The sequence below is a fragment of the Akebia trifoliata genome, chromosome 8, assembly GCF_017979445.1.
Source record: "Akebia trifoliata isolate Shusen 1 chromosome 8, ASM1797944v1, whole genome shotgun sequence".
NCBI lineage: Eukaryota > Viridiplantae > Streptophyta > Magnoliopsida > Ranunculales > Lardizabalaceae > Akebia > Akebia trifoliata.
The window spans coordinates 51,485,804-51,500,222 of NC_141382.1; the positions used below are offsets into that span (position 1 = coordinate 51,485,804).

At 34.8% G+C, this 14,419-nt stretch overlaps 1 protein-coding gene across 5 annotated transcripts; it reads right to left on the minus strand.

Annotated features, from left to right (window-relative positions):
* Window positions 1–681: 681 nt before the first annotated feature.
* On the minus strand, window positions 682–12,145 carry LOC147397667 (myosin-9-like). Of its 5 annotated transcripts, none has more exons than XM_086449537.1 (22): window positions 11,734–12,145; window positions 8,963–9,072; window positions 8,776–8,836; window positions 8,387–8,564; window positions 8,101–8,300; window positions 7,802–7,921; window positions 7,617–7,715; window positions 7,296–7,496; window positions 6,511–6,650; window positions 5,081–5,198; window positions 4,793–4,873; window positions 4,508–4,672; window positions 4,166–4,321; window positions 3,845–4,078; window positions 3,396–3,527; window positions 3,249–3,319; window positions 3,014–3,113; window positions 2,442–2,498; window positions 2,282–2,338; window positions 2,094–2,174; window positions 1,302–1,384; window positions 682–1,193 (listed from the first exon to the last, which is right to left on the minus strand). In XM_086449537.1, the coding sequence occupies exons 1-22, from the start codon at window positions 11,797–11,799 to the stop codon at window positions 1,097–1,099; spliced, it is 2,607 nt and encodes an 868-aa protein (XP_086305663.1). In that variant the 5' UTR covers window positions 11,800–12,145; the 3' UTR covers window positions 682–1,096. The 5 variants fall into 5 exon arrangements, with proteins under 5 accessions (XP_086305663.1, XP_086305664.1, XP_086305661.1 ...); XM_086449538.1 differs by having other exon boundaries at window positions 3,845–4,087; window positions 4,793–4,861; window positions 11,734–12,143; XM_086449535.1 differs by having other exon boundaries at window positions 3,845–4,087; window positions 11,734–12,143.
* Between the last annotated feature and the right edge of the window lie 2,274 nt (window positions 12,146–14,419).

The window sequence follows — 14,419 nt, forward strand, 5'->3', positions numbered from 1 at the left end:
TATCTGATGCTTCAGGGTTATTGAAGATGAAATTCTATGAATTTTAAATAAAAAAATTTAGAATATATATATATATATATATATATATATATATATATATATATATATATATATATATATATATTTCACTGCTCAATTTCATTTTTAGGTTTTGGAGTTACGTAGAAGTTTGGTAGCCGACCATTTTCAAAACCTTGTATCATGTAAAACAAATCATTTAACTCCATTAACAATTATTTAGTAAAATGAATAATATTAAATGACTCAAAAAAAAGACACTAAAAATGCACTCATTGGCGTGACGATGTAAAACGAACCATTGATTTTTTCCTTATGTATCTCAAGAAAACATCTATGATTCCATATACACCACCACATCAATGAGTGTATTTATTTTTAATCAGTTTACTACGGCTCCATTAAAATACATTTAAATATAAACAATTATACATTTCTATAGACCATGAACGAGATCAAGTTATCTTGAATAAGTCATTTAGTCTTATATGAGATAAATCACTTAGCTCAGTTGACGATTATTTATTAAAATATATTTACATATAAACAATTAAACATTTTTTATAAAATAAGATAGACTATAAAATCAGTAGTCACAAGATAATTTTATTTAAACAATAAACATTTAAATCATTAAAAAAAATTATTTTATTCAAAAAATACAATATAGAATTTTTTTTCTTTGACCTCTTCCACCACGTCTTCAATGTCTTCTCAGTGGGCATATCCAATAATATGAGTCGTGATAATCTGACTACCCCACGTGGTAAATTCAATTGACTACCTGACATGACAAGCTCAGGAACCGTAGATCCATGCTTCTCGATATACATGGTTCCCTCGGGATACACTTTTTAATGGAGAAGTGTAATTGTGTATTCCGAGGAGCACATATATACAATTCCCAAACTTGTCATGTCAGGGTAGTCGATTGAGTTTGCCACATGGGTAGTCAGATTATCACGATTCATCTAATATTCACCAAAATTGGAGGAGCACCCACCATTAAATTACCCTGAATACTTGGTACACCCCCTTGAATATTTTGCTGTATAGGGAGGCAGAGGCAATGAATGGGTCACCCAGAGTTTTCACGACTCAGAGGTGAAGGATAGATATCAAACATGTCTATCTGTTGCATTGGCTTCAACATATCTTCAACTGAGAACGGTATACTGCATTGACCAAAGAATGTGTTAGTCCATGAGAAATGTATACACAACATGATTGAGGGAATAATCAAAGCATGTCACAACTCAAGTTAATGTATTCAAGAACGTTACCTCGAGTCTACTTCCAATAATAATGGATTGCTGACGGCACTGTCCAAGTCCTTAATCATCAAAACTCTGACACGGAGCATGACCTATATAGCATAAGAGGAGAGTTTCAAGTGAGGTTTATTGGACACAAATGAAAACTACTACAACAACTGAAAAAAAAAAAGGCGGTTGGGGGGAGGGAGGGACCTGGCGTAGGGCTTGTTTGAGGGTAAACCCAGGCTCAACCCATGTGACAAAACCCTCAATCCAAGCTCAACTCAACCCAACTATTGGGCCAGAGTTCGTTAACCCAAGCTCAATCCGAGCTTGAGCTTCTAAACTTGTGTTGAACTTGGGTTAGCCCAAGTTAGGTGATTTTGAGAGTTTTAGGATGATGCTTCCTTTCACTCCTTAGTTTTTATGTCAGTACCATTAATTAAATTACTCCTCATCTTTAAGAGATCTTTACGTACTATATATGAACATATATAACAATGGTTTCAAAAGAAAGCCAAAAAAAGAATTTTTTTTCTTTTCTAGGAAGAAATAACCAAAAAAATACTTCAAAAAAATATAACTAATATAAAGTATTTATACACTAGTATGTAGCTTTGGGTTCGGGTTGAGGTCGCATTGAGATCTTCCAATCCAGGCTGAACTCATTTTCTACATGGCCCCAGGATCTCCCATCAATTGGGTTGAGTTCAGGCCAGCCAGCCTAGGTTGCAGCCCTAACCTGGTGGAATGAATATAGGGATTGAAGGCGGTCATGGAAAGATTGGACTGTGATTCCTAAATCTACACTATACTTACATCTTTAGATACTCTGTCAGTGGCACGTTTGTGATCCCAGTACATTGTACAAATCTTGTATAATTGTTGTATGTTGAGTGCCTGAAAAACAACAAAGAAGAATAAAAAGAGAAGTGCAATCTTTCATAACCTAAAATAAGGCAATCACTGGGTAGGAGTTGAGAGTTTCAAAGGGAAGGTTGACCGACCGGACAAAGTACTTTTTTTACTTGGTTGAGTGTCTTTTTTGGCTTTTGGCGTATGACCTGATTATAAACAAATCAAAAAGAAAAACATGGGTGGGTCAGTAAGAACTGGGTTTGCATGACAAGTTATATAGTAACTAAAGGTATTAGATATGATTCACACCAAGAATCCAACCGCCTGCCTGATGTGCCTCATCATGTCCCAAGCTGATCCTGCATACTGCATGCCATTGATTTGTATGAAAGTCTCTCTTTCCCACCACCAAAAATAAAAAAGAGTCTGCCTAGCCTTACTAAGTTAGTAAGGCTTTCACCCTCACTAATGGTCCTTGGACTCACCTTGTGGCATCCAAAAACATGATCTGACGCTTCATGGTTGTAGGAAAAAAATTCTGGGAATCTTGAATTTTTTGTTTTCCAAAAAAGGTTATTTTTCACCGTTGAATTTCAATTTTAAGTTTGGGAGTTATGTGGAAGTTCAGTAGCCGTCCAATTTCAAGACCTTGGATCTAGTTCCAAAGAAATTGTTTTTTGAATATATATAGTTGTTTTGGAATTTAGTTTTTCGATGAAACTTAGAGGGCTGTGGTTTTGGATTGCTGATGTGGTAATCCATTTGAGCAAAACGACCTCCTTAGTAAGGCTCACTATCTTACTATGTTAGTAAGGAAAGGGTTTTAAAAAAAGAAAACTACAGCTGACAATAAACAGAATAAAGGGATTGATTCATGTTACCTCATCAGTTACTTCAATGCACCAGTTTTCTAAATAGGATAAGCCTGCTTTTACATACTCCACATCACTGGATGAGCAGCACAAACGCTGCAAAAGAAGGCTGAGGAAAATGAAAAGAATGTAAATAAGGACACGATGACAAGCGCAACAGAGTTATACTCATTTTTGGTCGGCTAAAATACTACATAACAGATTTAATGGGATCAACAAGAAAATACGAGTTGAACAAATTTACCTATTGAATAGCTGAACATTGATGAACGAGAATACCTGATTGAACACCTTGTTGATTAAGAATGAGGGAACCTGTAAAGGAGGAAGTTGAAAAGAGTGAAGTTATAAGAAGGGATTATATGATTAGGTTGTCAACTTTGGAACTTACGTAATTGTCTCTCAATGTCCTCAGATGATTGTTCAGGACTTTCACGATACTTTCCCAATGAACAAATGAAACTACTTGAGGGGTATAAACATCTGCTTGAGAACGTGGCCTTTTACGGTTTGTACTGGGACCCTACATCATAATGGAAAGATACATGAGCATTTCAACATAATCTATCAAATATGTTAAGGAAACATGTACATTCCTCCGCCCAAGTTTAAGACGGACAATGCAGCACATCACACATGTCATAAACAAATAAACATTGTTTTTCTTCTTATCATATTTTAATAATTAGAACATTTCACTTTGTATCATTTGAGGCAAATCTGGTACATTCAAATTATATTATCGGTGACTAAATTTGATTTTGAGCCCCTTACCCTTGCTTGAATCTAATTTCTTGTCAAAAAAATAATTTACTAATCAAAAACCTTCATTACAAGTACCTGGATGCTCAATTCTTTTTTTTCTTGACAAGTAGTAACCTGGATGCACAATTCAAGCAATGGAGCAATCTCATTATTCAGATTGTCTCTTATCATTTTGTATATCTTCTCAAGGGAAGCTCTAAGTTTCTCTTTAAACAGTAAAGCTGGATAACCGGCTTCAACTTGTAAGTCATTCAGACCACTAAGCATCCGAACACTAATAAATGAGAATCTAGCAATTCGTGGAGGTGCCTGAAGTCCCTAAAGAAAATTTGGGAGTTAGAAATGTAAAAATGCATGAAGAAAGATCTAAAAAAATAAAATAAAATTGCTTGTTACTTGAGATATCCTCTCAAATAAAGATGTTGATGTTGATTTAAGCCTTTGTGGATTCGAGTTATCTGCGTCACTTGCTTTCACTGTGCGTTGGAAGAGCAACAATAATGTCGATGAATTAGACAACCAACGGGATAATGAGTCATTATCATCCTTGGCCTTCAACAAGGTAGAAATAGAAAATATCAGTGAAATGGCACGATGTTATTAAAATACAATCGCAAGGTAGTCTGATCAATGGGAACATTGGCTTGGTGGAAAGAAAAATGTCATTAAATAATACAAAATTTCTTGGAAATTCAAAGTATTACAAATTAGGATATAGATCTTAAAACTATGAGATACCTCTATAGTTGAGTCAATTGTCTGAATGACACGGTCAAACACACTAGTTTGTTCAACTGTAAAAAATGACCTCCAGTGAAGAAGGCATTTGTATATGACACAAGCAGCAATGGGTCTGCCCTCAGAGAATCTCAGGTCTTGTGAAATGTACTTTATCAGCAAGTCCTGATTCTCATGTAATAAACAAAGCAGATCGCAAGAAGATCACTAAAAGCAAATGGACCCTCAAAAGTTGGGAACTGAAATACAGAACGGACAAGCCAATAAATTCCAAGTGTTTCATACCTGTTGCTTCTCAATAAGTGATTTCTGTGTCTCTTTTTCAGTTTGAGGTTCCCATTGATCAGATGCGGCCTGATTTAAATCCTAAGACATTATCAGATGGTTGAAACATAATATATTGTTTACCTCCTCAACACACAAACACCAAATGCATTTCATACTGATGTTATCTTTGTTTCCCACTTTAGAATATTACCATTCTCTGGACTCCTCTGTCAATTCAAAGATGTCTTTGCATAAAGATAAATATGAATATTCAAGAAAATACGCGACATATTATGCCATAGGTACCTGAATGATGATTGTCCTTTGCTGTGAAGCTAAATCTTTTCCAATTGGTGAAATGTACAGTGGTTGCTGATTAAGTAGTTGATTCACTGACTCTATATCTGACAATGTCTCTTCTGGCCTATATCATAGAAACAGATCTCAAATTCAGAAAGATTCGACAGCCTATTCCCTCCATTTTCACTAAAATTTTCCATTCGTGTTCTAAATCCCACAGCACGCTTTTTTGTGGGAACCAATGTGGTGACACTATGCCACTATGTTATACAAATGAAATCATATTTATCTTGAGAGGAAAGAGAATGATCGGTTTCAACCACACTAAACATGCTCCTAATAGAGATGGAAATGCTAGCTTTGTAACCTAATAAAAAGGCAAATTAAAAAATTGTTTGAACCTACGTATCAAGGAAATTCTATGTTCTAAGAGTTTTGTTCAGACATTGTATTGTGCTCACATGTCAAACACATGCATCCTGATTTCAAACAAAAGCTAATTAATTCAATTATTTTCCTATTGTTATTTATATATTATCCATATGATTTTGAGAGATATTAGTTTATTGCAATGAATTCTCTCCATATTTCATAACTTATCTGAAGTGAAGTTTTTTTAAATTTGTTATGAGGACATGTAATTTATTTTAGAGAACGATGGTCAAGCTGGCCATCGAAGAGAATAATGCACAAAGATTAGGCCCCAAATTACAAATTGAATCCAATCTGAAGAGTAAGCCTTCAAAGAAGACACCCTTGAACTCCTGAATAACGTACATCATAACATAAAGAATACACCATCTTGCAATATAGAGAGAATTTTAAAAGATCTAGCATGCAACATAAGGAATAAACCATCCATAACAACATATGCGGTGTGTTAACCAACCAACTACTCCAAAAGACTAATCTTTTGAAAAGTGGGAGAACTATGAATATAAGAGGGTCATGGGTCCTAACTAGGGTATGACACACCCGAGAGTGGAGGAAAATATACACTCAACATGGTGTTTATCAGGTCTTTGGGAGTCTATGAGGCTCACTTAGTAACAATGAAAACAATGACACATGTCTGCAGCCAGATTACTTTGGTTAGCACCAAGCATAGATAAAGATGAGACGTAAACTTGATTCAGACCCTTCATGGCGAAGGCATGGAAAGGAAACTCAGGAAAGTCACTAGCTAACTAAGCAGAGAGTCACTTTCATACCGTCAAACCAAATTTTCTTTTAATGTAGATTCTAGACCAAATAAGTACATTTGCATCCTAGTAAGCCATAGAAAGGATGGTAGAGAGGATAAGGGGAAATCTTCATCAAACCAAGGTAAGGGCCAAACCTAATTACTTTTTCTTGAGACATTTAATGTAATAATTGCACAGAGGTGATATCAAATATTTAAATGTTCTGTTTCTTGCATTTATCATATGACAAACCTCCACATAGAATTTTGAAGCTGACTAACTTTTCGCTCTGCATTGTCAAGCTTTTCGGTCAGCTGCCCAATTTTGGCTAGAGCATCAACAAAAGCTTGCTTGGTCTCTTCCGCTGTCTTTCTTTCTGATAACAGCAAAGCCTGTACAAATCGTAAGGGTTAAGTTACATTTGCGTTGTGATGCTTATAATAAGCTTTCTATTCATTTCATAAACTAAATCCCGAGTTTCCTGAAAAAGAAACAATGAAGTAATAATGGTTTCCGTTTATAGCAAATTGTGGTGAATCCTTGCACATATTTTCATGGCTAGCTTGTCCAAGGAACCCTGCTAGTTCTACGGGAGGATTCCCATGTTCTAAGGAATTCCACCTACATGTCTTCACGAGCTGCACCTACACCTCAAAGATTTAATGCAAAAAATGCGGGCATAAGCATTTCAATGATATAATAACGTTATCCTTCTGTAATATTATCATAACTAGCTAACATGAATTCAGATTATTTCTATTTGCAAGACCCATTTTCAGTCACACATAAACATTCATCCGTTGGACAAAATTGTATATTTAGTATCAGCTTGAAAGCAAACACTACCCTCCATTGGTGCAACTATAGCTACATCTATCTACTTCTCAATGACTCTATATAGTAGTATGTCTTCTATCTATGTCATTATTTTCTGTGCATCTCGAGAATTGTCCTCTAAAATAGAAATCTCTTATAGGTGAGAGATAATACAAGCATATGATATTAGGCAATCAATCATTCAAGTTTACTGAATCTACCCTTAAGCTCTCAACCTCAGCAGTTAATGAATCGATCTTCTCTGTATCTTGAATGACTGGTGGTGATTCTTCAATAGAACTCTGAGCTACCTCTTGTTCCTTGAAAACTCTGGAGTTTGCCTCTTCTGGTTTTATTTGCTTTGCATGCAAAGCATCTTGTAACTTAGTGATTTCTTGGGCTTTCACCTTCTCCAAGTCAGTCTACATTTTAGAAGAAAATATAATTACACATGTAAGTCTAATGTGATTTGTCTCGCATCCAATACAACCAAGTAGACTGAAAATTTCAACAATGAAAGACAAACATAGAATATCCAATACCCTTAATCGTTTCTCAAGCCGCAAATGAAGTGTAAGTTCCTCCACTCGCCTTGCTAATTTTTCCTTTGCTTCTTTAAGGACTCTAGTTTCTCTTGTAGCCTGAAAACATTCACATGAATGATTGCCACAAGTACATAAAAACTTCGACGAACACCACATTAAGGAATTATATTAAAGTGTCCAACCATTCTGATCTTTCTGAGCCCTTTCCTAGCAACCTTTTGTCTCCAACCACACCGAGCAATTATTGCCGCCTTCAGAAGATTCTTATAATATAAATAATCTCTCTGACAATGCCAATGAGCCTGAAAGCCAATAACATGTATGGATTAACAACTCAATATCTGAGCTTCTAAATCTAAAAAATCATGAGAATTGGAATGAATTTATCTTGTAATTATAAGTGAATTTAGACCCTACAAATAAATAGAAAATCCACATAAAAGATTAAAAAGATCTTTGTGACACTAAGAGAGAACACCACCTGGTTGATGATTGGAAATTTAGTTTTCTCTCCAAGTCTGAATTTGTTGTGTGCAACCATTGCTCTTGTGTGTGTCTGCAATGTGATTGCAGATGATTGCACTTTAAGGTAAGATTTCCTGGCAATATATTGACGCCAATTCTTCTGAATTGTCATGGCTGCTGCTTCCCATCTCAACTGCTGTTTGAAGGCAATTTTTCCTTCAAATTGAGTGAGACATTCATTATTCAGAAAAAAACATGATGGATACTGTGTCAAATAATAAGTTCCTAACCATGTAAGGTACCTCTCCATTGGGATTGCAAATAGATTGCAGCCCTACGTAATGAGATGAACTCCTTGTGAGCAATTTTTGTACGAATTTGTCTTTGAATGGCTTTAGCTGCATTGCCGACTACCCCTGATCTTCGTGCATCCAACTCTTCCATCTGATCAGCTCGCAAGAATACCTTTGTTTTGCCAATCTGTTAAGCAAAACATGAAGGATACCATGTGAAATAATAAGTTCCTAGTGGCAAGATACGTCACAGACAATAGTTGGGTTTAGAACACAAGGATTAATAATTCTAATAGGGTAAAAACATTTATAAATCATCAAGAATCATTCAAAATATCCAGTGAAACACCCTTAGTGGCATTAACAAGCTTAAAAGTTTGTGGGAATGTTGAGACTACCTGATAACCTTTCAATCCATTTTTGTCCAAAATCATTTGACATGCAACCTTTTCATCATATCTGTACATTAACAAAGGAATCCACATGAAACACCATTTGATATCTAAATGAACTCAAATGGTAGGAATCAAATAGTGTTTCGAAAAGCATCCCTTGTAACACATAGATGGAATAAAAATGACTTACTTTCCTTCCAAAACTTCTGGTGCAAGGATGCCAAAGTGGTGAAGAAATTCAGAAAATGTTTGTCTAGTAGGATATCCAGTAAAGCTGATCCAAATTGCCCCAAGAACACCCTACAAGTATGATATGAATGGCAAACCATTTTAATTATGTCAATGTAAACTTGGTAATTTATGGGCAAATCAACTGCAAACACGTAAATGAGAAGCAACCAATGTTAAAGAAAACTCTCATCTAACTTGATGGGCATGATCAAGTCACACTAGCTTGATAAGGAACCAGGTGCAATTAATATATTTTTTTTATCAGTTATTCGGTGTAATTTAAGATTTTATTGGCCAAAACAAATTGTGTCATATCGTCAAGTAAAAGTTTAGGAGGTCACATCAGCATGAGGTAACCCGGTTGCTCTATGATTCCCGGACACTTGGGTAAGGGTGCAAATGGGCAGGGACATATCCGTCCATGTTTTTTAAACCGGGTTAGGCCCAGGACCCACCCCCTAAATGGGCTTTGTGGGCCGTGCCTTCGTTAAGTTCCACCCCTGAATGGAATTCTGAATTGGGTTAGGGTTGGGAGTACCGAGAGTTGTAACTCCTAAAACGAACTTCAACATTTGATTGTCTTTGAGAGTAGGAGATCGAGTCATGATAGGATGCCGAACACAAAAAGTTGGCATCCATCACCACATGGTGGTTCAAAGGTATCCAGGACCTTTGATGCAAGGGAGATCTCGGTTCAAGACATTATTATTTCCATTTTGGGTCTTCTTTTCCTTTGAAGTAAAATCATTGAGTCTAAAGTAGCCTTCTTCGAGGACTTCTTGGGGAGATGGTTGGGGGGGGGGGGGGGGGGGGGAGGGGGATATAGATGTCTGTTACGCTACCCATAATATGTGGAAGTATTGATGTAATTAGTATTCACAATCTTTACTTCTCTATCATATTGCTCAATACGTTCACGGATAATATTACTAATTTCGTCGGCTCGAATGGTTACCATGAGTCTTTCGTAATTCTATTCTTTTTCAGAAACAAAGGAAAAAATAAATAATGCCTACAGTAGAAGGACTAATCAGTTATTTCTTTCATCGCCCCAAACAAAGTTGCAACTACACCTCCATCTACCGAACACTAGAATTTGAGGAAAAAAACAGATTTCCTTGAGATTAATTTCAATCTTCTAGGGATTAATACACCTATTACAAGAGATAACATTTTTCTCGGGAATCCCTACCATCCCAAGGATCATGTTGATGGAGAGTCTTCACTTGTTGGTGAGGCTGGCATCTTTGAAAAGTTAAGGGGTCACATACGGCCGTCCGACAAAACAAGGATTAGGGTCTTCATACTGAACCTAAGGGTAGAGCCAGGCTCAATAATTTTCAGCCCATCAAATCTGGGTTGGGCTAGGTTCTAATAGTGCCCAGCCAGCCTGGCCTGACCCCAGCCCATTATTATATCTTTTAGAAATATTCATAAAATATTTAATTAGATAAATAATTTTCTAATAAAAGTAGAATGTATTGTATAATTATAATTTAGCTCCCATTTATAATAATTATAGGTTAATAAGACACTTATTCCAAATACGATTGGATAATTTTAAAACACAAACAAAAAAATTATTTAAAAAAATAGAATTTTAATTATAAAAGGGCAAATTACACTTTTGCCCCCTATGACTTGGCATAATTCTATGTCAACCCCTAATGTTTTGATAATTGCATATATCTACCCTACAATTATCTAACGGGCTCACTTACCTCCCTTTTGTCTACTTGTCGTCGACCAAACAATTAAAAATTGATTTTCTACTTCTTAATTTACCCTTTTTAAAATATTATTATTTTTTATTTTTAAAAAATATCCCTATGAAAAAATAGGTTGAAGCATAAGAATGTGAAACCTTAGAAGAGATATTTTATAGTTTTAAAATTTTATTTAATTTATAAACAAAAAAAAACAAAAAAAAATGAAAAGGTAAAATAGTAAAATAACATGTAAACTTCAACACTTCATGTGAAAGGGATGTAAGTTCAATTGTCAAAATGCTAGGGCGTCAACTTAGAATTATACCAAACAAAAAGGGCAGGGGTGGAGCCAGGATTTTTCCCATGTGAGGGTAACCAAGAATATAAATTTTTTATGTGGGGACAATTAATAGTGAAAAAAATGATTGTGGGGGCAATAGTGATAGATTTGTTTATCAGGTGCTAAAATCTGTCTCAATAGCTAACTAATCTATAGGCATAGGAAATTCTTGTGGGGGCAAGAGCACCCACAGCCCCGACGATAAATCCGCCCCTGCAAAAGAGGAAGGGGTCAGGTTAGGACTCAACCGAGACCAACCCAAATCTGCCTATCGACATTTCTAAATTTGGTTACATATGTTAGAGCCTGGGTGGGTTGATGTATGGGGCTTTGGGCCGGTCTTGAGAAATCTAGACCCAGGCCCACATATTTATATATTGCACTTAGGTATGGTCTAGCCGAATTTTCATCCCTTAATAATAATAATAAAAACCAACCCAACTGAGAAGACTTAACGGAGTTGACCTCCTTGTCATCTCGTTTTATTTGGGGTTGACTCGCCCGAGACGAGATGAAAGAAGATCATTTCGGTCTGGGCGAGAGTGCCAAGAAAAAACGAGAAACAAGAAACATGGATCGCTCTGGTTTATTTGAGCGAAAAAGCCAATCACAATGTCAAAGTTAAAAGATGAGAGACATTGAGACAGACAACTTTGAGTGATCAAGTCTGCTAATAATTACCTTGATTCGGCCTCTGAACTTCTGCTTCTTCGCCTTTCCAATTGAATTTCCATCTTTGTTGGACATTGGCTTCTCTGTCCCTATTTTTGTGAGAAGGAGAAAAGCTGCAATTCCTACAACATTTTCTCTCTCTCTCTCTCTCTTGGTAAGGTAGATATGTGGTTTATTTATTGAAAAATAACATTGGTCAAAGTGGTAGAAAGTTTCCAATGTAGTAGTGTTAAGAATTAGAGACGTTGACTTAATTTAAAATAAATTTGGAGGATTATTTTAAAAAATTTAGTGAAACAAAAACGATATTTAAAAGAAAAAAATGAATGTGAAGAAAAGTCAAAAATTAGAAATTAGAAAAAAAAAAATGAATAATGATATAAGAGACCTCACATTCACATTGATTCACATGTATTGTGGAGAATCTTCAATGTACTTCTTTGATCTGGATCATCTGACTTGCATTCTACGGTCGTTTAGTATAAAAATTCCATGTCATTAACCTAATGTAAAAAAAGGGCCATTTATTTTTTAAAGAGTCGTGATATTCTGACTATCCCACGTGGCAACGCAATCAATTACTGACGACAAGTTTGAGAATGGTAGATCCGTGCTCCTCGGGAAATACATTTCTCTCGATATACACTTTTTTTTTATGGGAAAGTGCAGCCATGTATCTCAAGAAGTGCAAGTCTACGATTCCCAAACTTGTCATATTAGGGTAGTCGATTGAGTTTGTCACGAGGGTTAGTCACATTATCATGATTGATTTTTTAATAGTCATAACAAAGCCATTTGTTACAGTGACCACTACGAGAAAATTAAAAAATTCGACAGAAAAAATTGACAGGCCAAGGCTCATGAATTTTAGAAACTTAATTTTGATAGTCTAGGATCATCGAAATTCTTAATGTTCCCAGATTTGACGGCTTAGAGCTGTCGAATTTCTCCCATCTTTCATTAATTTGACAATTTTGACCAGTCGAAAAAATAATTTGACAATGAAAAATTCGACCTCTTGGTCCGTCGAATTTTATGAAATTTGACGGCCCAAGACCATCAAATTTGGCCTTTTTTCACATTGTGGACTCTAGTTTTTGGAGAAAATGATCTCAGGAAATTAACAACTCATAGTTTTTTTTTTAATTTAAAAATAATATATATATATATATATTTTAAGGTAATTTTTTGTGAAAAGGTGTTTTTATCTTTTGCCTTTAATACTTAAGTCCGGCCTATTTTATGCCCTTACCCACCCAAAGGTATGTTTTTAATCATACTCTATTAATAAAGACTCCAAAATTAGGGGAGATAAGATTAGGGGTGTCAATGGGTCGGTTCCGATTTGGTTCTTATGAATATTAGAATCATAATTATTATATTTTTATCGATTCCAATTTTAAAATAAGTAGAATTGGAATTGCATAAAAATCACACGTACCCATTGAATTCGGTTCTTAAGAATCAAATGAGAAAAATTATTTCAAAATCCGTATAAAAAAAAATTCTTTCTAAAAATAACATATTATTTATAAAGTTTCAATTTAATAATAATTTATTCCACTAAAAAGATGATTTAATGATTTTAATTTTTAAAATAATTAAAATTCATCTCCTTTACAAGTAATAAATTTAAAAAGAAATGACCCATTTTAAGCTTAAATATTTAGTTTATATGAATTTGAAGAACTTTATATCATATATGTTAATTTAAAAATATAGCATAACCTTTAATCATGTATAATATAAAAATAAATGACAAAATAAATTGATTTCGGATACCGTGGGTACCCATTGGTTAGAATCTAATGGTTCCAGTTCCTATTGGTTCGATTCCATATTAAACCTAGTTCTAATCGATTACAATAAAAAGGAAACCAAAACCAGGGTTTTTGATTTCAGTTCCAGGTAAATGGGTACTCATTGACACCCCCAGATAAGTTAAAGAAAAGATTTATTTAAATATCAATTTCATCATGGAATCCATACGACTATCTTCCCATTTCAACCCTAGTTTATATGAAATTCTTGATAGTTGGCAAAATGAAAAAAAGTTGAAAAAATCAAATTGTGGCTCATAAAAAAAAGGAGAGGCTTGCCAATAGTTTCTCATCTAGTTTTTGTTGATGACATTCTCATTTTTTCTGAGAATTTTAGTTCCCCGACTTCAAATTTGAAAGTCCTTCTTGAATTGTTCTATCAAATCTCTGGTCTTCAAATCAATATTGATAAGAGTGATGTGTTTTCTATCAGAGTATTAGATATGTGAAGCATTGTAAAAAAATATACAATGATACACCAAATCATGTTTAAGGAGATTGAGAGAGATTTAAGTATGTTAGATTAACTAGATATTTGAATTGATTGTGATTATCTTATCTGTTAGAGTTAATTATTAATTTCTATGTAAACCCTATAAGGTCATCTAATCATCCAAGAATAAATCTAATTCTAGATTTTCACATTTTCTAGTGCTTCATGTACGGATAAAACATCAATTCTAAATATTCTCTCTTTAGATGACCTTCTAGAGTTGTGTATTTTGTTAGTTGGGCCTCCCTCTTTTCCCCTCCCGTTTGATTGGCAATGTGTCAACCATTTCTAGATAATATTCAAAGGAGAGTGGAGGGGTGGAAAGCTCATCTTCTTTCTTTTGCGGGTAGACTAGAATTATTAAAATAGGTTCTTTCCTCTT